At 40.3% G+C, this 24,317-nt stretch overlaps 1 protein-coding gene across 1 annotated transcript in view; it reads right to left on the bottom strand.

Moving 5' to 3' along the window:
* The window catches only part of CHCHD3 (coiled-coil-helix-coiled-coil-helix domain containing 3), a 251,138-nt gene that overhangs the window by 78,637 nt on the left and 148,184 nt on the right, over positions 1-24,317 (bottom strand). The window contains exon 5 of the mRNA XM_081146783.1: positions 9,958-10,041. Within this exon, the coding sequence (XP_081002909.1) occupies positions 9,958-10,041 (84 nt within the window). The remainder of the gene's footprint in view (positions 1-9,957; positions 10,042-24,317) is intronic.

Raw genomic sequence — 24,317 nt, 5'->3', positions numbered from 1 at the left:
TCCAGCTCTGGATCTTGGTAAGCACTTGAGGGAAGATTTTTAAAGGCCCACAGTGACAATTAAGTATCTATTTAACCTGATTACCATCTTACTTCATTTTATGAAAGAGGGAAAATCCCTATTTGGACCCTAGATTCTTGGTGGCATGTTGCTGGGCCCCCATGTCCAGTTCTTCACATTAAAATGCAAAACTCTTAGGATAACAGGCATGATTCTGGGTCCTGGTGAAACCCTATTATCCATCACTCTCAATTCTGGGGAGCCCGGAATAATGCAGGCTTGGATCAGGAATGGGAACATAAATACAGAACTGAGGGAGTACGACATGTTTTCTAAAAGACTCAGACTAGAGCCGATGAAGAGAACCCAGAGCGCAAAGCCCACTGCAGAGGGCCTTTGGACCCAGGCCTCTTCCTCATCCGCCCACCCGTTTGCAGCACAGCGCGAAGGCGGGCAATTCCGGGGTGGCCACAGGTCCTCAGAAGCCCTCAGATTAGAAGCTCCACCAGTAAAACGTCTGGCTTCCTCACCTCTGCATCCTAGAACACACATCTGGAAGGGCTCAGAAACTGCAGGTGCTGGCACTATGCAGGCACAGCAGATCTCAGAGGTGCTGGGTGAGCTCATTTTCTTGCAGAAAGTGTTCCCTGGTTTGCGTGTCATGCTGAAACACGGCCCGCAGCATCCTCAGCCTGCAAGCGCCGGGTGTGCATAAACTCCGAGAAGGCCTACTGTCGAAATCTGTTCAGCTTATTAAACCCAGCATGCCTCAAAATTATTTGATGTGGAACCCATCCCACTCCCGAACGCATTAATTCTAAAAAGTTACCCAATGCCTACTGTGTGTCAGGTACTGCCACTGGGTGTCTGTTGGAGCATTTAACCTGATGGGCCTCTTCAACCGGCTAACTTCCCTGTGAATCCCACGATCTTTAGACCTTTATGGGACAGAAGTACCGGCTACTCCTCACAAAACATTTCTGCTCTGGAAAACAGTCATCCAGCACAGCCTCCATGGACACACCGGGGCAACTAAACGCTCTGTACCAGATGCCGAAGGGCGTCTGTGCCATTTGCATTTGTCACCATATCTACGCACAGCGCCTCCCTGTTTGAATGAACAGAGAAGGCCAAGGACTCCCTCTAAACCCCAAAATTCTCATAAGAAGGAACAGGGTCAAAACGGTCTTGGATTCCCTTCATTAAATGCTGACCTTGCTGTGCAAACCTGTTTCATATGCCAAGTTCAGCAGTGAGCACTTCTGATTTGATAATGGGGTGAGCCAGTATTATTTGCAAATGTTTTAATGACCAACTGTACTGTCCTAACTGAAGCTAATATGTTCAAATGTAATACCTTACAGAGGCACAGTGAGTGCACGGTCTGAACATAAAACTGCCACGAGGGGCATTTTCTTACACCAGCCCTGCAATTTCCTTAAAAAATTAATAGTTACATAGTTTAATTTTTCAGTCAGTAAAATAGGGAAATAAAAGCCTTGGTTGGTCTGCCTAATGAAGTACATTTGAAATTTATAAATAAACAAGACATCAAGAAGCAAAACAATCACTCATTATAAAATTGGATACCAAGAAAAATTAAGAGATTTGGCCCATTTGCAATGAATGGCATACAAAGGAAACAGAGTGACTTCCTGGCTGCAACATTCTTATCAATAGCAAGAAAAGATCCCAAAGACAGGAAAGGGGGTGCTAATTGTGTTTTCAAATAAAACAGCCTGCTGAGCCTCCCTAGACAAAATGAACAGAATCTCTAAAAGTGGAATTAATTTTCCCTGGATTTCATAGCACTTTGTTTCTTACCTTGTCTCTACACATTCAAGTGGCATATCATTTTAAAGAACTGTCATGGTAAACAGACTCTAATTATTATATTGCACAGTCTTTCACAAGGTAAAAGAAATGTGCAGAGTTGGGAAAGTATGCAGCCCATATTGTTGGCATCTTAGCACTTATGATCATTACAAGCACTCACAGAAAAGCAACGCTGGGCTTTAAAGCTGAACTGTATATTATCTCTTCCTCAGAGCCCTGGGGCTATCACTGCAAAGCACAGTGGTCCATTCTAAACTCTGAATAGAGAAAAGGAAGAGATCATTAAATTATAATTTCCATGCACAATTGGTACAAGTATTTCCTACCAACAGGATTAATATGAAAGCAAGATCCCAGAATAAAGCTGCTCAGCAGAGAGGATGGCAGTTTAGTGTCTTGTAAATTTGATTTCACTGAAAGCCCTGACACATCGTAATAGTGAAATCCTATTTACTGTAGCAAGCAGGATGGATAATGCTATTTAATACCTGGTGCACTGTGTGCCACCATCGCACAGCTCTGTGCTCCAAGTGCTCATCTTATCTTAAGGTTAATACTTCTTGACAGCCTACATGGTCAAGAGCCCCCCAAATTAAGTGCTGATCCCATGATTTGCAAATCTTTCCTCTAAAGTTAGGCACAGAAAAACTGGCTCCAGTTAAGGGGATCATTTTAACAGGATGCACTTTCAACAGCTTATCCTAGGGAGGGGGAAAGGAAGTCTTGTATCCCTAAAGCCAGATTTAAACAGCATTTCAAGGTTACCCAAACCATATTTCCCATTAGAAAATTCAGAGAGGTTAACAGAAAGCCAATGCATTTGGAGGACTTGTTGAATAATGAATTAAGGGTAAGACCCCCATTTCCACCATACTGTATTGATTTTTTTTTTTCCCCCTCAGAGAATGAAAAAAAAATTTTTAAGTGCATCCTGCTTGCTACTTTTGGAATATCTGCAATAATAAACTTCCTTTAGGGAGGCAGGTAAGAGTATAAAAGGCTTCAGTCTTCGAACCTAAGTTATAAATAACTGTGTCAAATACATTAACAAAAGATACGGTGATACAGGGTGTTACTTGTTCCTCTACCTAACAATGAACATCTCAGGGCATTTATTTGAACGATCATTTGTTACTGATAAAAAAAGATGAGAGCAGCTCAAGGTACATGCCGCAAACCATTTTTTTGTAATGGCATTAAAATTAAGTGACATTGGCTTCTACTGTCTTCAACGTCCAAACTCCTGGACCACAGAACCTTGTAGGTTTCTGGAACTTCTGGTTAACTACAGAAACTATGGGGAATCTGCCTTGATTTTGAGGTAAATGCAGAAGCCAGTACAAAATTTGCAAGTGTCAAAAAACAATACATTTCTCTAGGTTGCCAAATGCAAACTAGAATAAACCTACCAAGGCATATCTACCACAAAGCGATGCTTTTACCTACTGTGCTAAATTTGCTATTATCACACTGCATACCAAGGCATACTCAGTGATTTAGTGTATGTTAGTCGCCCATACAACCTGGAATCGCTGACAACTGTTTAGGAAGCACTGTTGGGGGAAAATATCAAAGGATTTTTTTTTTTTTAATCCCATAAATTGAGTTTAAGTTATCTCCCTAACTCCAATAAGGACAGTTTATGTTTTAGTATCTCAGATGTCAGTGGTCGGTGATTGTAGCCTTATTAATCCCTTGAAGAGACTGACCCAGCTTCGCTCAATGAAATATTTTTACGACAGACTTCATCCGGTAGTAAAAATGCATAATAATTTCTTCCCATAAGCAACACACTGAGCTGACAATAATCTGTTCTGTTGTCGTTTCGCTTTATTATCACCGTTGGCGTTGTTTTCCCCCACGCTTTGCACAGAGGAATATAGAAATGAGGGCACTAATTGACAAGGAAGAAGTCATGCAATCAGAAAAGCCAATTAATCATACAGAGGAGCCTGACACTTCATGATGCAACAGAAAATATGCCACCTACCATAAGTAAAAGGCTTTTAAAAATTGCTCACTTGATGTAAGCCTGACCTTAGAATTTAATTAGCTACTCTCTCCACAGGTGACAAACTAGTAAAGTACATTTCTTCTTAATGATAATTTATTTTTCACCATTCTCTTTGCATTGCTCTCTTTGCCCAGCTTGTCCACTTCCCTCCCCTTAACTGTATGGGACTGACTGCGGTGTGTATGCAAATTGCTGCTGAAATCGGCAGAAGCCTGTAAACGGAAAGCAATACATATCCCACTACCCTGTTGATCTGAAGACTGTAACTGTATCTAACTAAGCTCTCTGATCTCCCTCAGCTCAAGCCACCAGGGCTTTTAAAGCTCTCTTCACGCTGTGCCAAACCCCACCATTCTTACGAGCGCCAAGAGCAAAGTGGATGCAGTAGAGCAAATCAATTCAAGTTCATAATTGAGAAGTTAGGCATGCAAGACACACTAATCATCAAAGAACTCATGTCTCCGAGATGTTTGGGGAGAAAGCTGTCCTTCATCCTGGTAGCTCCCTGGGGATGAAGCCTCTTCTACTGCAGCTTTCTTTGGTCCTTCCTCTCACTTCCCTCCCACAGGGCTAACAGACTACTGGAAAATACATATTTTCTTGAACAACATGCAGGCAATCCAGACTCTAATGAAATAACCATCAAAACAGTTTATCAAGAGTAACAGAAAGTTTGGTTTCTTTCTAGGGGTGGAATGGGATATGACTGTCCTATAGGAGTACTATGAATGAATGAATGAATGAATGAATGATCGCCTCAAAAATATTTTTAAACTGCTCAAATGACTATAGATTTCTTACTTCAAAGTAAAAGAAGTACAACTAGCTATTAAAATAATCCTTAGGAGTATCATGCTGTAGTTGCTAGGTAATAAGGACTTTTTTATTCCCTCTTGGTCAAATTTTCCCAGGAAGTGCCAAATCCTGGGAGGAAAATTATGCATTTTGAATGCTTAACACTTTTAGGTTGTGAGGTAGCATTAATCAAATTAGACCATCAGGACCTAAAAAGTTGTACTACAAGCCAGAAAGAGCTAACTTACCACCCAAGGAACTAAAAAGAGTAGGTGGGATTGAACGTCTTCAGTGCAGAACTGACAAATATTGAGGATAGTGCCGGGTAATGGCTGAACGCTCAGGTGTTGGACCTGGCTCACGTCCAGATCATGTCTTGGCTGTACATTCTTGGGCTAATTATTCGAAGCCGTGGGATCTTCATGTAACAAGAGGGTTGGCATCTGCACAGGGCTGTATGTGGGGATAAAATGTCATAGTCTCTGCAAAGTGCCCAGCACAATGCAAATGCTATTGTCACTACTGGGACGGTGATGATGCTACCATTCGGACACTCACAGTGAAACCTGGTTTGCTCTTAGATTTACATTATTAACTTAAATGATCGGTGAAGAAGATACTAAACGTTTTGTGTATATTTAAAAACTGTATACTAACTGCCCAGACATAACTGAATGGTATAAGCCTAGGAAGTCTAGGAGTCGTTCACTGTGCTCTTACAATGTGTGAGTTGTGGAAAATACAGAAATAAGAAAATGACCTTGGCCCTCAAGGAGTTTACAAGATAAACACAGATAACTAATTTCAATGATCATAAAATATGGCATCATAGAGGGACGTTTATGGAGAATCCCCTGGGGGACTTGGGAATTTAGGGGCCTTCTCTTTGAAGGGTTCCTCTCATCAGATCACCAACAGGAATTAACACGCAAATCTCCTTCAGTTAGGTCCCACGCCCACATGTGATTCTCTAATGTTCTCAAAATATAAAACTCTACTTCACATCTGTGACCGTGTGTGGTTGGATAAAGCTGGCAACATTTACAATGAAATAAGGACCTGAAAAACTTTCAAGTGGCTTTGACCTTCTTTCTCAGAAAAGAATACTGGAATACTGCCCCTAAGGGGTGTGAAACCAGTGTCCAGTTAAATTATCCTTATTACACCTCACAAGTTAGTGGAAGAGAAAATCATCTCAGACACCTGGTGAACTAGCCAGTACAAGCACCTGGGGGGAGAAGGCTCCTTTGCACAGGGAGCATCTAATTGATAAAGAGTTTACCAAAACAGATCCAGCAGGCGAACCAAGGACTGAATGAGCTGCCATGTGCAGTGGACTTGGGTTCACATTCTCGAAAGAAGCCTGCACAGGTCAATGAAAATGAACAGTTCGAGTAGTAAGGTAATGAGCCACCGGAAAGTGCTAATATGTGGTTACTGGGTTTGTTAATCCAGCAGATAGGCAGATGGTAAGGAGATCTTCGAAATCCTCCTTGGGACGATTCTATAAAAGACTCGATATCCCCTCTCCATTAATATACCTACCACGTGGCACCTACTTGACGGTTTCATCATTTCATTTGGTTAAAACAGAGAAAGATATGTGCATATATACACTCTTAAACCACAGGTAGCCTGAATTTCACAGTAAGTTAGATGATTCTGCAAGTTACCATATTGAAGTCAGTTTTTCTTACATTATACACTGTTGGTTCGGCGCTTTTACGCCTTCCAACACAAAGTGTGCAGGATCCCTAAGGGAAATGCTTAGGCATTGTATTTTCACCACCATCACAGTGCAAGAAAAACCCTTTGCACTAAATCTCTTGCACTAAGTCTAGAAAATGCTTCGTCATCAGGGCCCTAAATGTCTCTCAAATATTCCTAGATGAAATCCCAAATGGACAAATTCAACTCAGGTGCTTTAGAAACGGCAATAACAAACAAAAACCGGCAGAAGACGCCAGGGAGCTGAATAATACTAAAGTAATTTTATGATTACTGATATCTTACACACAATGGAAAGCAAGTAAATACTCTTTAATGGCAGCAGCTTAAATTGGTTCAGCTTGTCCCAGTTTTCAAGGAGCTTTTTAAATATACCATCTTATCTTATCTGGTCCCTCCCCACCCTTCACTCACAAAGGCGAGCAAGGAACAGAGGATTCTCCACACTAATTTATACAACCAGAACCCTCAGAGATTAGGTGAACTGTCAAATAACTAGACGACACAGCCATGCCTTCTGACCCCTAGTCCAGCATCCTTTCAACTGCATGCTATTAAATACAGAATTACTAAGTATCAACTAATGGTAATGTGATTATTCCACCTCAGGAGTCTCCTAAACTCACTGGTGCTTCTCAGCTTTCAGTTATAATTCCTAAGTAACTACTTTCTAGGTTTATGTTCAAATAGGAAAAATCATATATTTTGCCTAAATAAGAAGGCACTAATAGCAATGATTTGATATCATACTACATCCATCTGACCTCCACCACTTGTTCTACCCTGAGGCCAAAAGCAACAGTCAGCTGCTGAGCAGACAGGTTGAATCTGCCAGGAGCAGCTCCTCTCAGCTCCTCTCCACCAATCACTGAACTATCTGCACCAAGTCAGTGAACTTAAGAGAAATGGGTATTTTTCTCAGCCCTTTCTTGTATCTAACAGTGATCAATGACAAATTCAAAGATACAAATATGAAATTCGAAAAAACACAAATTCAAGCATAGTTAATACTTAATGACAAAGAAAACTACATTTGAGTAGAGAGAAAGCAGGTGCTGAGGAAATCACCTCCAGACTTTCCCTCCACCCATTTTATTCAGCTATTGAGGGCCAACCAGGGCAGGCACGGTGCTCTGGAAGGACAGAGTAAAATAAGAAACACGGCTGACTGGGTGGCTACCCAGGGCTGGACACTAGGACAGCTGCTTTATGAGATTTGGCTCCTTTAACAAGCTGGTAAGGTGGTATTATTATATCTCTGTGCTATAGCTGAGGAAGCGGAAAGTTTCCAAGAAGCACAGCAGGCAAGTGTCGGTTCAGACCCAGGCCCGCGGATGCCAGAGCCTGTGCGCTAACCCAGGGCTCCGCAACCTGCGACTCTGGGGTCAATTCCAGCAGCCACCTGTTTCAGTGTGACCCTAAGAAGGGTGTTACATTTTTAAATGTTTGGGGGGGGATCAAAAGTAGAGTATTGCAAACTTCAGTGTCCATAAATTAAAACATGGTCACATTTGTCACTGACATGTTGGCTGTGTCTGCTTTCACGTTACAATGGCAGAGTTGAGTGGCTGTGACAGAAACCACACACAGCCTGCAAAGCCGAAAACAGTTACTATCTGGCCCTTTACAGAAAAATGTGCTGACTTCTGCTCCATGGTTACTTAACATCTCTATCTGGATGTCTTAGAAATACATCACACTTAACATACCCCAAATCAAACTCCTGATTTCCTCCACTACACACACCCAGATCCACAGTTTAGGTCTTCCCTGGAGAAAACCCATCCTGTGTAAAATTACATCCTATGTAGAAATCACAGGCCTACAGTATGTTTGAGTTCTTTCTTCCTTTCATTCATGATCAAAGCTATAAGCAAATCTGGTCAGCTGTGCCTTTGAAATATCCAAAGGTATTTCTTTCCTTCCACTGCTCAGCACCAACCCTTTTCTGAATCGCTGCCATAACCTCTTACTAAAACTTCTGCTTCATTTCTTGCTCAAGACAGCAGCCAGAATACTCTTCCGCTCACAAACCCTCTGGACTTTCTAAGCATGCCAACCACACCCCTGCTCCGGGTTCTGGGGCTCCCCCATTACTGCAGACCTCTTCCCAAATGCCATCCTACTAGACAGGCCCACCCTCTCCACCTGACCCTGAATCTCCACGTCTAGGCCCTGGGACGCCGTTTCCCTTGCTTTATTGTTTGCCGCACTATCTCAACCTCCCATACTATATATCTATCTATATATATCTATATCTATCTATATAACTATATCTATACACACACACACACACACACTGGGTTTTCATTGTATTTAGGCTCCATGAGGGCTCATTTTCTTCAGGACTGTATCTCTGGCACTAGACCAGGGCCTGACATACATCAGGTACTTAAGTATCTGCTGAATGAATGAGAAGACCGTCCCTACGGTCAAGAAGCACTCAGTTCGGTGACATACAGACATGGCTAAACATCTTCAACACATAAATAATTGTATTGATGATATATTTCTTATTTTACCTACTTTGTTATTAAACACCCTATTCTAAACAAATCAAATGCTGGGGGTCTCAATCAAAGGGGAGAGAAAGGTAGCTTGGCAATATCATGGTCTATGCATGAAATCATTCCAGACAAATCTACTTGATTGCCCGGGGGCACTGGTCACCTGCTCAAAGTCCCATTCTTACCTTGTGTTTCAGCCTTAATTCCTTCCTCTGCATCTCTGTCCAATTCTAGGTGCATGTTGACTACAGGTACTACCTCAACTCCTCCTAACTCTTCTTCCTAAGTCTAATATTCAACTCCTGTCCACCACTCTTGAAAGAGAGATCCATTTCTTAGCCACAAATGCAGTGAAACTGAGTTTTCACAAAGACAATATATCCTTTAAAACACTGTCATTTTTAAGAACGTGCTCAAGTTTAGTTGATGTTTAGGGGAATTAAAAGTAACACTCTAATAGAATTATACACTTGAGATCTATATAATTTTATTAACCCATTAAATTCAATAAACATTTTTTAAAAGGAAGAGGGAGCCTGGCCGGGTGTGGCTCAGTGGTTAAGCATCGACCTAGGATCCAGGTGATCAGGGTTCGATTCCCGGTCAGGGCACATGCCCAGGTTGCGGGCTGCAGCCGATCAATGACTCTCTCATCACTGATGTTTCTATCTCTCTCTCTCACTCTCCTTTCCTCTCTCTGAAATCAATAAAGATATATTTAAAAATAAAAAAATAAAAAGGAAGAGGGAAAAAAACTATTAATAATAATAATAAAGAGTAGTACTCTGCTGTGTAACCTAGGGGCAGTGCAGTTTCTACATATTTCATGAAGAATATTTGAGGGAGGTTTGCAAGTGGTAAAATGCATCAATGAACCAGTAAGGCCACCATACTCAAAACTATCACAGTAGAAGTGACATTCCCTTGTGAGAATGATCTGCCTGCTTGGCTTCTTCACTTCCAGGTCACTTTTTAAATAAGAAAAACAGTTATAGTTTTAACTTATTCATTTTTAAAATAAATATATGGGAAAGCTGCAGATGTGGTAAAAGAATCAATGACAAGAAATAGTCATACCCTCTCCTCCAGTCTAGCCAGCTGCTCTTTGTAGAACGCATCCTGCCTCTTTATCACTCGATCTTTCTCTTCCAGCAGCTTAGCCTAAAAAAAGACATGAAGAATATACTATGTTAGGAAAAAGCAACAGCAAAGCAAAAGTCAAGTATAAATTACATTAGAAATAAGTGTACAAAGCTGAAAGCTTCTGCAGACTCTTAGGTCTCTGCCATGGAGAAACATTAATAAGATGATGATTGCTGTATTTAAATGTAAAGAATGACTCTACATTGGTTTTTTCTTTTTTACTGTAACAGCTGTGTCCTACTTTGTCCAAATGTATCATAATACAGCAGAGATTGTTTTATTTAAATTCTCTTTTGGAGAGTAATTTCAAGGATTAATATTTTGCACAATAAAACTTTGATTTTTAATCTGGGAATAATATACTCAGTTTTCAGCCTTTCTTGAAAAACAAAAAACATGCCTATGTAACACTGTGTATGTAAACTTTGTGCTTGAGAACCCTTAAATTAACCAGTGAAACCTGAATATAAATACATGTATTGGTCTATTTCCCTTTTTATGAAGCAGCTGTCTTTAGACGGAGGGCCAAAAACTACTATAAATGTTTATGTAAATAATTAAAAGTTAATAATGAAAGTAATTTAAAAATCTCAGTTTTCCCACTTCTAATTTATAAGATCTTTTTTATAAAATAAAAACACAATAAAATATTTTTGATCCTTGAAAAACATAGTGATAAAGATAGTTACTTCTTTTTTCTAGATTAGTAAAATACTGCTTTTTCAAACTATTGTTTATATCTTGATCATTATGTTTTTAAGTGACCTTTCTCTCCCTGAGGGAACAGAACTCCCTGTATCACCCCAAGTAGGAAAAATTTTAAACGTATTTTTTATTTGGTGAATGCTGAATATACACCTGATCAGGAATTCTAATAAATTACAGAAGAATATATTTTGGCATTGCCATCCTTGGGCCATGCACCATTTTATTTGCAAGGTGATCAAGTGTCACCTGGCTCAACCCCTGTAAGGGTGACTTCTATCTACTATAATGCTTAATTTAAGAGAACCCATTTGCACATTTGTAGGTCACTGTTTTGCTACTTACTTTGACTTCAATGTCCTGCAGCATGTTAAAAACAAACAAATAGTTATTTAGCAATTTAAGTACTGTTTTTTTCCCTAATGTCAGAAAGAAACCAGATGCATCATATCTACCTAAAACTCAAACCAAAGAAGGCAATAGGGGGGAAAAGAGGGACTTGCTTAACTTGGGAGACATTTAAATGTGACTAGGCTATTAGTTTAAATAGAAGATTTCAATGAAAAGGTCATGCTCCTTGAAAGCATATGAATAAATAAAAACAAATACAATATTAAGATTTGGTAAGAATACATTCATACGTAAGTACATAATCTACGGCTCCTCGGTACAACACAGTAAAAACCTGCTAGTCAGGAATACCAAAGAAAAAATAAATGGAGAAAGAATGTTTAACAAAGCTAAGTGGTAAGAAAATATGCACAACTATATATATAATCTATAGAGAAAAGAACCTTTCGAAATTCAACACAGACACCCCAAAAATAAAATAAATGAAAAAGAATGGACTATAAGACCCTCCATAAAATTTAAAAATCATTAAACCAAATGAAAAGCAAATGACAAGAAGAGGAAAAGATATTCCAGCATGCAGCTGTGAGTTAATGTTATTAACACAGAGAACACTTAAAAAATAAGCTCTCTACCCCACCCGCAAATGATACAGACTGGTAAATCACACACAGAAATACAAAAAATAAAAACATGGAAAAATAAAACTCAACCACAGAAGAAATCAAAGAATGAAAATTAAAATAATTATTTGTCTATCCAACTAACAAAAATATAAAATAATGTTGGTAAGGATACAGGAAAACAGGCTTTTCTATGCACAGTTGGTCAGAATGGAAACCGGTATAACTACTTTTTAAATCAATTTGACAAAATCTAATATGGCTTAAAAATGTATACATTCACTGAGATCTAAACACTATTTTTAGAACTTTTCTTAAGTAATTATAGCAATATGCAAAGATGTTCATAATAGGATTGTTTAGAATTGCAAAGAAACAAAAACAAAAACGAATCCAATTATTAAACACAAATATACTAAGTAACAAAGGAAAAAGACTATAAACAGAAAAAACAGTATGATCTCTTTTTTTTATAGGAAAGAGGGGAAAAAAAGACCAAAAGGATATTCAACAAAAATATGATCAGAGGTTACAGCAGGGTGGTTTCCAGTTAATTTTGCTTCTTTATATTTTCCAAATTAAAAATAAACACACTCTGTAGTCAAGGGACACAGGAGGCAATTTTTTTGAGGTGAGGGAACGATTCTGTTCCCTGATTATGGTGGTGGAAAACTTGTAGAGCTGTAATATTACAAAGAATGAATTTACATACTGAATACAAATTTAGCAGACTAGAGTTTATGAAAATATCTACATATAAATATATACGTGTATGTGTGTATATATCTTTATTACTGTTAATCTGCTATCACTTGGCCGATTTTACTTCTAGGCATTTAATCCTAGGAAATACTGGGAAAAGCAAAGAAGGATTTATATCTAAGAAAATGCAGCCAGCATTATTTAAAGCAACAAACAAGTGGGAATGACAGAGGTTTGTGTAAATAAGATTTGGGCCAACAACAGGATATTGATTATAAAGATTTTAATCTAGCCATAATGATCAACCATCGATAGCCATTAAAAATAATGTTGTAATAGGATAATTAATTTTTAACTCAAAATATTATATGGGGGGAAAACAGGTCATAAAATAGCATGTATAGTAAAAGTTTCAGTTTTTCGGTTAAGAAATTGAGGTTAGGGAGCAAAAAGGAGGAACAGCCTAGTTATATAGACATGGAAAAAAATATAAAGCATGCTAAGATGTCAACAGTGGATATGACATGTATAGAGGGATATTTTCCTTATTTGGACTATTTTCTATTGTCCAAATTTTCTGTGATGAACAATTACTTCTGTAATCAGAAAAATATTTTAAACATTACTATCACATTTATCCCTGACTGAGATGAAAACATTTATGAAGCTGAGAGTGTGAGCTATTAGCAACCATATTAACAACCAAAAGAAAATTGTTTTAATAACGTGAACAGTAATTTACAGCATAGAAATTATTTTACCTACTAAATCCTTAATGTATTAACACTCAATTCTCTTTCCCATTCAATGTATGACATTACCCACCATGGTTCTTAAAACACTTGCACTAAATGTTTCTTTTGTTCGTGTAGAGTTGCACAGTGAGATTTTTAAAAATTCAATACTACAAGACTATTACTCGAGCCTATTGAGGGCTGCACCAACAAATTTAACTTTGAGGGGCTGACTGGGACCTAAATAAAGTACCCTCATTTACATTTTCTAAATGTCATCCTTGAACATTTTAACGCAACATGCCAGAAGATCAGACATGCACACTAAAGAGGAACTACTTCCAAAGACCCGACAACACCCAACTACAGTCTAACACCACAAAGCTCTGCCTCGATGGCCACCAGAATCAACAGTCTGAGATCACAGAGAGGGTAACAAAGCCACAACACTTGAACGGCACATTGCTCTGAAACGGTTAATGTGATGCTGGTGGGGAAAGTCACACAATATGAATCCTAAAACTTAAATAAGCCTGGAATACACTGACTGGGCTAATAGCTGCCAAGGATGGAGGGTCACACTCAACACCGGGCAAAGCAGTAAACCAAGCGCAGGGAAATCAACTTCTACGTGTAAGTCTGAGAGATACAGAATCACTGTAAGTGAACAAATAAACACAAAGGGGATCACAACATTATTTACTGTCCTAGCAGAATCATTTCTTAGGGAAAATGAATATGAAAAAGTTTCCCCCGGCCTCCTATTTGCTATTCCTCCCACTACACGAACTGTGCACTGATTAGCTTTCAGATTCTGTTAGATTTGGGCTGAAATGATTGGGCTTGAAAACATGACAGAAAGAGCTTACATGAATCATTATGGAAACTAGAACGTTCCATATGCAAGAGAAACTAAGAAAATCAAGTTTTCTTTAAGAACCCCAACACATAAACATGTTGGCAGCTAGATTCAAAATGCAGTACGTAGGATTTACTTCCTTAAAGACCTGCCTCGTTTCAGAGAAGATTGAAAAGTGTATGTACTCCACAACCTCCTCTTCACTCACTGTTGGTTTTACTTATTTATTTCAAAAAACCACTTATCTTTGCCTATGTTTTCTTTTTTCAAGAGAATAAGCAGATATGTCCCAAAGTGGCAGAAGACAGTTTTTGAAAATGTCCTAGAAAGTGCTTACATCAAAGGATATAAAAAGGTCAAAAGAAGGAAAAACTGGGACTACGGGGATGGCATCTTGTGCTGGTAGGAACTTTACCTTCCCTTGTGTGCTCCTAGGAAAATCTTCATGGCAACAGCGCTTTGGCATAGTGGCTCAGCTCTCTCAGGCCTGGTTGCTCCTGGGGCCTGAGGTATCTGTCGCTCAGGTACATGGCATTTGGAACCCAGTGACATCACAATCTCTTAGCTCAAAAGTAGTACTGTTACTTCATACACCAAGTACAAGGCAGGTTAAGGAAAGATTCTGTGCTATGGAAAAGCTTGTACATTTTAAATGACAAAGTCCCTTGAAATGTCAGTGTTCAATTTTAATAGCTCAAGGCAGAAAACAAAGCAGGAGCCGGCTCAATTTTCCACGGGCTGGTATTATAAAGCCAGAGATTACTAGGATTGAGAAAAGGCAAGAACTGTAAATCAATACAAATAGGAAATCCTTATAACTCATTTCCTGTCGTTCTAAATCTTCTAACAAATCTGAAACACACTTATAATGGACTGGGGAAGATTTAACCTTTCACAATGATATGGATAATCTGTGGTAGACAAAATAAATCTCTATCTATCTATCTTACAACTCAAGCAAACAAGAGCAGGGAAAAGAGCGTTATTCCTTTTCAGAATTACGTATAAAGCACAATAGATAGGAACCTAATAAAAGTATATGCTGACATAAAACAGAGAACTGAAATATCCAAGGGGGCTGAACCGTAAACTTGTAAGGTGATATTACATTTAGAAGCCATAGAGCATGATCACTACGAATGTCAATTAGCCGTAGCAGAATAATTAAAGTAGCCATGTATTCAATTAGCTAAATATTAGACTTTTGTTATAAATGAGAAATTACTTAGGGTTCACTGAGCCTTTATCAAGTTAATAAACAAGAATTATACTCAGAGCATTGTTTTCCAAACCACACCAGAAGATGACCTTTAAAAGGGTAACTCATCTAGGTGAATTTAAACGGTGCCCAACCTATTGTCAGATTTAGCATACTTTTCAACAGCTGAGAGGCAGAGGCATAATCTCTGCGCAAACCCCAGCCTGAAGTGTTAAACCACACTTTTGCCCACCTACATGGTACTGTCTGATATAAGCTGGATACAGGGCAAGAGATAAAAGACAAAGACCATTCTTCCAACAGACTTCTTAATCCTAAATCTGGAACGCATACCCGAGGCCCCAGGATGTAATCAAACTCATTTCTTTCTTTGTTTTGTCTCCCCCAAAAGAGTTTCAAGAACTCTGGTCTACAGTCAGCCTTCTCATACTGATAACACACTGGAAACAGCCACCTGACTGTCTTCTGCCACTTCCAAGGCACACCTAGAAAGCAACCCAGTGGGGCTTTAAATATTCCATAACATTTGTGCAGATCGCGGCACCTGACAAAAGCAGCAAAATTAAGCTAGGTGAAATCAGAAGCAACTTTACAAGCTTCCTTCCATAGCTTTAGAGAGGAAAGACTTTTAAACCACATAGCTAATTCTCCAGCTTTCTGGTTTAGTTCAGTACTTATTAGCAGTATACACACTAGGAAACCACTTAGTGGGGAGACAGGAGACGGGAGGCCCGTTCTAGCTCAGCTGTCGCTGTGTGACAGGGCACTGACCTACTCCAGCCCCCCACCCATGTTCCAAAACTCCTCTCAAATGTTACTCCCTGTTGCACCTGATACAACTCTTCAACATGTCTCTCATGGTACCTGTTTTTGACTTTTGGCTGTTACTTACCCACTGTCCCTCTTCTCTACTGTAAATTCTGAGACAGGAAAAGAGGTTACTCCTCTCTGTCTGTATCTTTGGCTTGACCCAGGTCTGTACCTTCCACAAAGGAAACACTCAGGACACCGTAGCCGAAATGAAACAAAGGGCACCGAAGGGAACAGGTTGCAAGAAATAAGTAGCCTTCTGGGAAACAAATCTGTCACAGCATCCGTATTTACTTCAAAACACTGCAGCACACACTGTGAAGTGCCCTGTTACTTAGGTGGAGCTCTGAGCTAGGTGCTGCCAGCGTGCTCCTCAGGAACACACAATCCAGGGGTGATCAGCAAGCATTCTTACTAGAAGCTCAAAACTGGAAGCTCAAAAAGTACAGGTGGCTACTACAGGGCTTCACTCATCCAGGTCTTGATCAACAATGATGTTTTGCTAATTAGCACAGTGACTGTTGGAAATGAGATTTCCTTAGTGAAAATGGTTCATTAACTAGCATGACAAATGTTACATATAGGCTCTTGTTAGTAAAATGAAAACTATAAAAAAGACATAAGCATCAGGTGACATATTATAAAGATACTCCTGCATCTGCGGGTGAACAGGTTATGAGAATATGAGGGGCTGTGAGAACAAGGCCTGCAGCCTTAACTTGAGGAAGGGAGCCTCAAGCCACACCCGGCAGCAGCCCTGCATCCAGCTGTTGGCTTAAGACAGAGTCTCACCTTCGACAGTACTGATGCTCTGGACCAGGTCATTCCTTGTGAAGAGCTGTCCCATGCACTGTGCAATGTTTAGCAGCACAGCTAGGACACCGCTAATACCATATCCCGCTAAGAGCTGTGAGCCAAAAGTGTGCCCAGACATTGGCAGCTAGCCTCTGGGAAGCCAAACTGCCCCCAGCTGAGAACCACTGGTTTACAAGGCTTGTCGGTTGCCTGGGGCCAACTATAAAGAGCCTCGCCTGCAGCAGGTGAGTCTTTCCTGCAAAGAAAGCACTGTACAGAACAGTGCTGGTACTTGAATGACTTTTACAGAGTGGGCTGTGTGAATCATTTTGGACCTACTTGCTAATAAATTTTTGTTCAGTAAGTGTGTTTATATTGAAGAATTGGGCTGGAGAGGTGCTTGCAGTATAACTTGGTTTTAACTTGGTAGTGGGGTTGCACTGTGAAGGTAAAATGCATAAAAGCAATGAGAGTTGCTTACATACATGTAAAGTAGTGAATCATATCCCAATGAGAGAGGAAACTGTAAATTTTAATTCATTATTTTTGACCTAAGAAGTGAAAGCATGAAACAGGTCATTGGTTCTACGTTTCCTATGGCTCCCTGTAAGAACAGAATCCACGCCCATAGAACATACAAGACTCTGAATCCGTGCAGCTGGTGTTCAGCTCGGGCACAACTGCTACTCAGTTAACAGAGCTGGCACTGTTCAACATTTCTCCTGCTTGGATAGTGACAATAACAGACCTTTTGCTAAACATTGTATATGTCATTCCTGAAAACAGGTATAATGTGATTCCATTGTAATTTAGAAGTTTCATGTTACAAAGCAACATGATAATTTCAACATGAAATTTCACCATGGAAGGTCCTGCAACACATAGCCTCATCAGTTCGGTGTCATCCATTCTGTGCTTCTCTCTCAACGTTGATCCATTAAAGGAATAAAAAACCGAAACCACCCATCACGATGCCCAGCACATAAACATTAAATAAGTGCTGAGTCAAAAGGGAAGCGACCTGCTGGGGTTTCAGAGTTCTCAAATGAGCAGCTGCATCCTCTGTAATGACAGGAGCTTGAGCGACTACACGTTTGTGAAAGACACAGTAATTGTAAACAGGGAGCAAGTCTAGACGAGAAGACCATGTCGAATCAAATGCAGCAATTAAAAAGAAAAAGTTCTAGGAGACTGAGTTCTATAAAATAAATAAGGACTCTATGTCAACGATGATTAGTAAGCTTAGAAACTTCATGGATAAGAATTATAATTGCAGGAGGAAAAAGCAGTAAGAAGGGCCGTATTTGATAAAACTGCCATGTAGTTACATGGGCTGAGGGTAGGAAGGGGCTTTTATCATCGAATTCAGCTGCAGCAGGGACTGGTGGCATGACCACTGAACGTTACCGTTACATGTAAAAGCAGAGTGCGCTCACCTCGAGGCCACAGCGGATAGGGGACATGGTGGAATGGAGCACTAAGTATTTGGGATTATGTACCTTCAGGTGCAATTATAACTGAAATGTCTCTGTCTTCTTTTTCCACATAGTAGAGGATAATGCTTCCACTTCTAGGCACTTACATATAATCTGTTTTACGATGGAGATTAAAAATCACAGAGGCCCTTTAACACAGAGATACTAGCTAAACTGCACTGTCTGTGTGAAGGTATTTGTATTGCTGAACTGACAAATAAATTGAACAACAGCATGGAGACAATTACTGCGCCACTACTGAATTCCTTTTCTTTGTATTAGTTTGTATTTGTTCAATTTAAAGTTAGATTTAATGTTCACACTATTGGGACCAATTGGCCACAGTCAATCTCTTCTCTTGCAATCTATTTCACATCCAGAGCTAGAAAAAAAATTCAGAGATCACCCAGTTCATTTTATAGGCAGTAAGTGAGGCTACAAAGTCCTCGTTACTAAGGGAATTCTTTAAGATCAGGGAGAGAGTTTGTCCTGCGATCCCTGACTCCTGTCAGCAGTGCACTTCCCATCGCTCCCTGACCTTATTTCTTTTCATGTTGGCTTAACTCTAAGGAAAGACAATGTAAAAATGACTCATCAAACATTTGTAGTTATTTTCAACACTACTCAACATAAAGAGATTTTTAAAGAGTTCCTGTCACAATTAATGCAGAATATTCTAAAAATGTCTCCAGAACCAACTATGTACCATGTCAGCTCAGGTCCTCTGGGATGCAGATGCTGAGACAGAATCAGAAGAGAGATTTATTAGCAGGAGGGATGCAGGTTAGAAGTGGAAAGCAGAGAGCGCCTTGGACTATGCTGCAGGCCTGGCGCCTGTGATGGAAGACGAAGCAGGAAGGAGAAAACGGTGCAGCTCTGAGAAACCTTAGCCGGGCCGGTGGGGATCCCCAGGGCAAAGACTGCAGGGTAGAGGAATCCTGGGGTAAGCAGAATGGCCCCTAGGCTGTGAGCCTGGAGAGAGCATGGCCTGGGAGCCAACACCGATGGATCCCAAAGTTGCAGCAGCTTAAGGCTGTCAGCTAACGGCACCCTTCACAGCAAGTTCTCTCCTAGAGACAGGGCTGAAGAAATACTCCCACGGCTGCCACATAATCTGATTTGCTAATTAACACAAAACAAATGATGACAATGAACTTTAAGCAGGTCTTAAACTTCAGCCTACAGTTCAAACAGAAGGTAAACCAGCAACCAAAACTGAGGGTACATCTGTTTGTACACCTCGATTCCCGTTAGAATTGCTTCACTTACGTAGGCTGGGCCGAGGGAATGCTACTGCACCTATGAAATGCAACTTGATTCAGAAATCCTGTGCAGCAGAAAAGGAACAGAAAAGTCATCAGACAATTAAGCCTGGGATTCCAGTTTGGCTGCAAACTCATGAAACTGGGAAGCTACTTCCCCTTTGGGGGTCTGTTTCTTCTTTGTAAATTTAAGGAGATGGGCTAAAATTCACCATTTACGCGTTATATCTGCCATACCATTTTTTCTGTTACTCATTTACAATCGACTCTATAGCTAGGCCAGAGGAAATTCAATAAATGTGTCTGTTCTGCCGCCAAGCTACTAGGGTGCAAGAAGCACACATTCAGCAGCATCTGGAAATACCCCGTGTACGTGACACCTGGCTGCCAGGGGCAGATGCTCGTGGCAGCAGCGACGCTCCCTCTGCCCGACCTGGCGCCAGCGGTGGGCTGACAAGGACTGGAGGAGCGACAGGGCTTCGCTCGCTCTCTGTCGCTTAGCAATAGTCACTGGGCTGTTGCCTGAACCTCACACCACGTGGCAGGTTCAGAGGTAAAACTGAGGATGAAAGGGGTCACCTTCTAAAACAAGTTCAACTCACGGCTGCTCACCAAATCCCAGTGGCTCTCATTTTCTGCCCCAAAATGACTAAGTTCAGAAAATAATTGGGCATCTTCATCTCATCTGTGATGCTTTAAAGGAGAGTTCGGTAAAATTGCATCAAATGCACACAGAGTTTACTCGAATCCAGCCACTCGGGTTAAAGTGGGGAGAGAATGTGACTGGAGTGCAGGGTCTCACCCATGCCCCGAGGGATGGCTGGGTCTCTCTCACGTCCCACGCCCTTCTGGATGGCATCTCTGCCCAGCGCTTTCATTCATAAATCCTTAAATGAAAGTTTTTATTCACAAATCCTCAACTGAAAGTCAGCTTCTCCTCTGGTGCTCAACTAAAGAACCGAACTAACCCAATATCGGAAGAAGAGCTCGCAGCGCTGAACTCTCAGGATAAACCTGAACAAAAGAAATCTTTGTCTCAAATACTCATTTTATTTTTTTCCAGCTTTACTGAGTTATAATTGACAAATAAAATTCACGTGGTGATTTGAAACTAAATCTTTAAGTAAGCTGTGATTCCACTATGTTCCAAGAAAAAACAAATTTAGAAAAGTGTTAGAATAACAAAAATTATTTTTGTTTAAATTCTCAGCAGTGGCCACTGGTAAGGAAGGTAAGGAAGGTAAGGAGAAGTGCCTGGCCCTTTACAGCACCCCGTTTTCCCCCAAGCCTGAGGGTGAGGGGATTTAAAAACATCTTCAGCCTCTGTGTAAAGCCTCCAGGTTCCCTGACCAAAGAAAACATTTTAAGAGATGAGACTGTGGGATTAACCGGTAAGACAGAAGCCTGGACGAAGCGGTACAGGAGAGAAGTCCCAGAAAGGAGGAATGGAGAGAGTGCACCCAGCCATGAACCACCAGATGGAAGGCAACAGGGCCCACGGGTGGGATGGAAATCAGCCACCTCAGGTCCTGGACGGGGATGGCTGAGAGGCATGAGAAGACACTATTATGTGCCCACTGCAAGGGACAGGCTAGCTGAGGCTTAGCTCTGTTCTCATCACTATTTGTACACAGCCGTGGAAGGACCACTGTGAAGCAGCCAGCTCCGGAACTTCAAGTCCCAGGGCCCCCTGGCACACTGGGGGTGCCTTTCACCAGAGCTTTGCCACCAAGAAACTCAAGAATGGATGTAATCAAAATGTCAACTCAGAATTTTTAGCGTTCGTTATCACTTTTAAAGATCTAAAGTTACATAATCACATAATCACACATGAGACAGGAATGTGAAGTAGTCTAGTTTTGCATCCACCTCTTTGTTTTTATTACTTTTTACAGTTTAAAAAAACACACACAACAGCTGCAGACAAGAGACTGGCCTAACATCCACAGCTGCAGCGCTGTCTCGTGAGCACAGAACTTCTGACTCTTCCCACCACCGCTCACCGGGCAGACCCTTCTTTCTCTATGTTTGGACCAAAGAACAAAGAGCGACTCTGGTTTTGATTCGGTTTTGCCTGCTGGGTGGTTAGAGTATTATTAATTATTTGGCAAGATATGCTGCGTGCTTTATGGTTATGACTATCATTTTAATCATATATTATCTTTCTGGTTCAAATTCTCCTCCTGTGAGTGTGGCTTCCATGCATCCATCGTTTGATCAGGTGCTAGAAAGCTCCCAGCAACTGCTCAGCTGCGGAGCTGTGATAGGATTCCCGCCCGGAGGAAAGAGACCCCCGCCCCAAGCTTCTTAACCCAAGTGCAAGTATATTGCAGGTACAATGATGCTCTTAATGACAGACCGGTAATGACATCTGATGCCATAACTGTCAGCTATCAAAAATACGCAATAGGAGAAATGGCCATATACATCTGAAGGAGGTATACACCTGAGGACCCAAGGTCCCCAGATGTTAAAGATACAATCGTGAAACAGCTCTACTCTCGGAAGATCAGACAGCTAGTCAGTCACAAGCTAAGACGAGAATACGGGTTACCTTGACCCGCATTAATGTGGGCATACTAATCAGTATCTCAAATATTCTTAAAAACCTATCTGTGAATAAAAAAAAAAATCCAAAAATAAAAACTCTTATTAGTCCAACATAACATCACCAAACCTGCCCTCCGCCCCAAACACACGAGCACACGCGTGCGTCTGCCAGGTGATGGGTGACCATCCACAGAGCTTCTAAGATGCGGCTCCTTTCCGGAGGAGCTTATTCTCCCAGATGAGCTCTGCGGGAGCGGACCAAGATACTATAGACTGCAAATCAAAGGAGCTGCCTGAAAATACATGCACTGACAGTACTAGATCTATGTTAAACATAAACACCAAGATGCGTAACTCGGTTAAGTATGGTAAAAGAAATACTTCGTTGAAAGTTCCAGCTTCGTCCTTTAAAAATGTACAGTATTAGCCAGCTAGTTTTGTTGTTTTTTTTAAATGTTGAATGTTTTGTGATCCTGCCATTTGTCACCTTGCACAGAATATTTCAGGCTACAGTAAAGAATTAGTGCTTTTTTTCTAACTGAACTAAGGAGACAGCCTGTTGGCTTTGAAAAATGGCTACCACCTGCTATTAATCTGCAACTGAAAACCAGTAGTGCACTGACATTCAGCACGTTAACACCCCCCACCACTTTCCTGAAAGAAGAGCATAAGTGACATTTTGTAAGCTTCTCAAAAATTAAAAAAAAGTGGTAAGAAATAGGTCTATATTTTAGTAATAATAAACTGCAAGTGACACATGAGATTATTAACACCAGACACTGTGCCCCTGCAGCGTGACAAGCCTGGTTTTGGCTGAAGGAAACCCTCCCAGGTCCCCTTATCTTTTCCTTTATTCTTTTTGTCTGGTGTCAGACCAATGCAAGCAGTAACCATGGCAGGATCACAAAGAGCTGACAACTGGCTGAATGTTTGTAAAAAGGCTGCTTAGCTGATATTAGCAACAAGCTATCTTTTGCCTTCCTGGGGCCTACTGTAGCCTGAGGTAGCCTGCAGCCTCAAGAGATGAAATGCATCATAAAACTACTACAACCTATTCTCCAAATAGGTCCTCGAACACTCTGGAGAACTTTTCCAATTGGGTTGGGAGAATGACCTGGCCACCAATTTACTCAGCTCTAACTAAGCGCTAACCGTGCTCTAAACAAGCTACACCAGTCATGACCTCCAGAATGACCCCAGGGCATTCGGGATGTATTTCCTGTCCAGAAGAAATAAACCAAACCCCACATACATGCTAACATGTTCCATTAACTGCTAAAATAATTTACCCATCTGAAGACCAAAATAAGCCTAATGCATCTATTTATTTAGCCAACAAGCATACAATGAAACCTACTTCATGAAGATCTTCTGACACTGTGCTAATATATGGTAGAATGCAATCAATACTAGGCCACTGACACATTCAAGATGCCAAACACTCTATTCTAAAATAAAATTACTTAATGAGGAAAATATATTTAATGGGAAAGGAGGAAATCTGGGCTATACCATGAGGTATTAGGAATTATTTTTTTTAATTGAGGCATAACTGACATACACCATTACACTAGTACAATATAAATTTTACACATAATGATGCAATATCTGTATACACTGTAAAATGATCACCACAATAAATCTAGTTAACATCTGTCACCACAGTTACAAACTCTTTTTCTTGTGATGAGAACTTCTAACTTCTAGTCTCTTAGCAACTTCCAAATATGCAATACAATACAGTGTCATTAGCTATAGTCACCATAGGAATTATTTTCTTTAACCACCTGTGTCGGTCTAAGTTGAAAAGCTGCTGTTTAAGGGAAGTATGATGCCATAAGGAAAATATAACTGGAGTTTCCCAATGTCCAGCTCGACACAAGTACCAATGTTTATATACGCTATAGTCTAATACTAAATTTTAAGTCCTTTATCTTAACTTAAAAAAAAAAAATAGACTACTAAATAAAATCTTCAACCTTACAAACATCATGGTGGCTCTCAATATAAATTTTTAAATAACCTAATTTTAATATTTGTTCAGATATTTCACCAAGATGCTATTTATAGTATACTACCTTTAAAACATGAGTCAAGGTAACCTGAATTCTCTTAACTTGTGACTTAACTAGCTTTCTGATTTTAAAAGCATCCTTTAACATCTAAGAACTTTGGTTTGTAAGGTGTGGTCGAAAAGATAAATACCTAG

Source organism: Miniopterus schreibersii, assembly GCF_964146895.1.
Source record: "Miniopterus schreibersii genome assembly, chromosome: 9".
NCBI lineage: Eukaryota > Metazoa > Chordata > Mammalia > Chiroptera > Miniopteridae > Miniopterus > Miniopterus schreibersii.
Note: the sequence above shows the minus strand (reverse complement) of the source record. Positions and strands in the feature narration are given on the sequence as shown.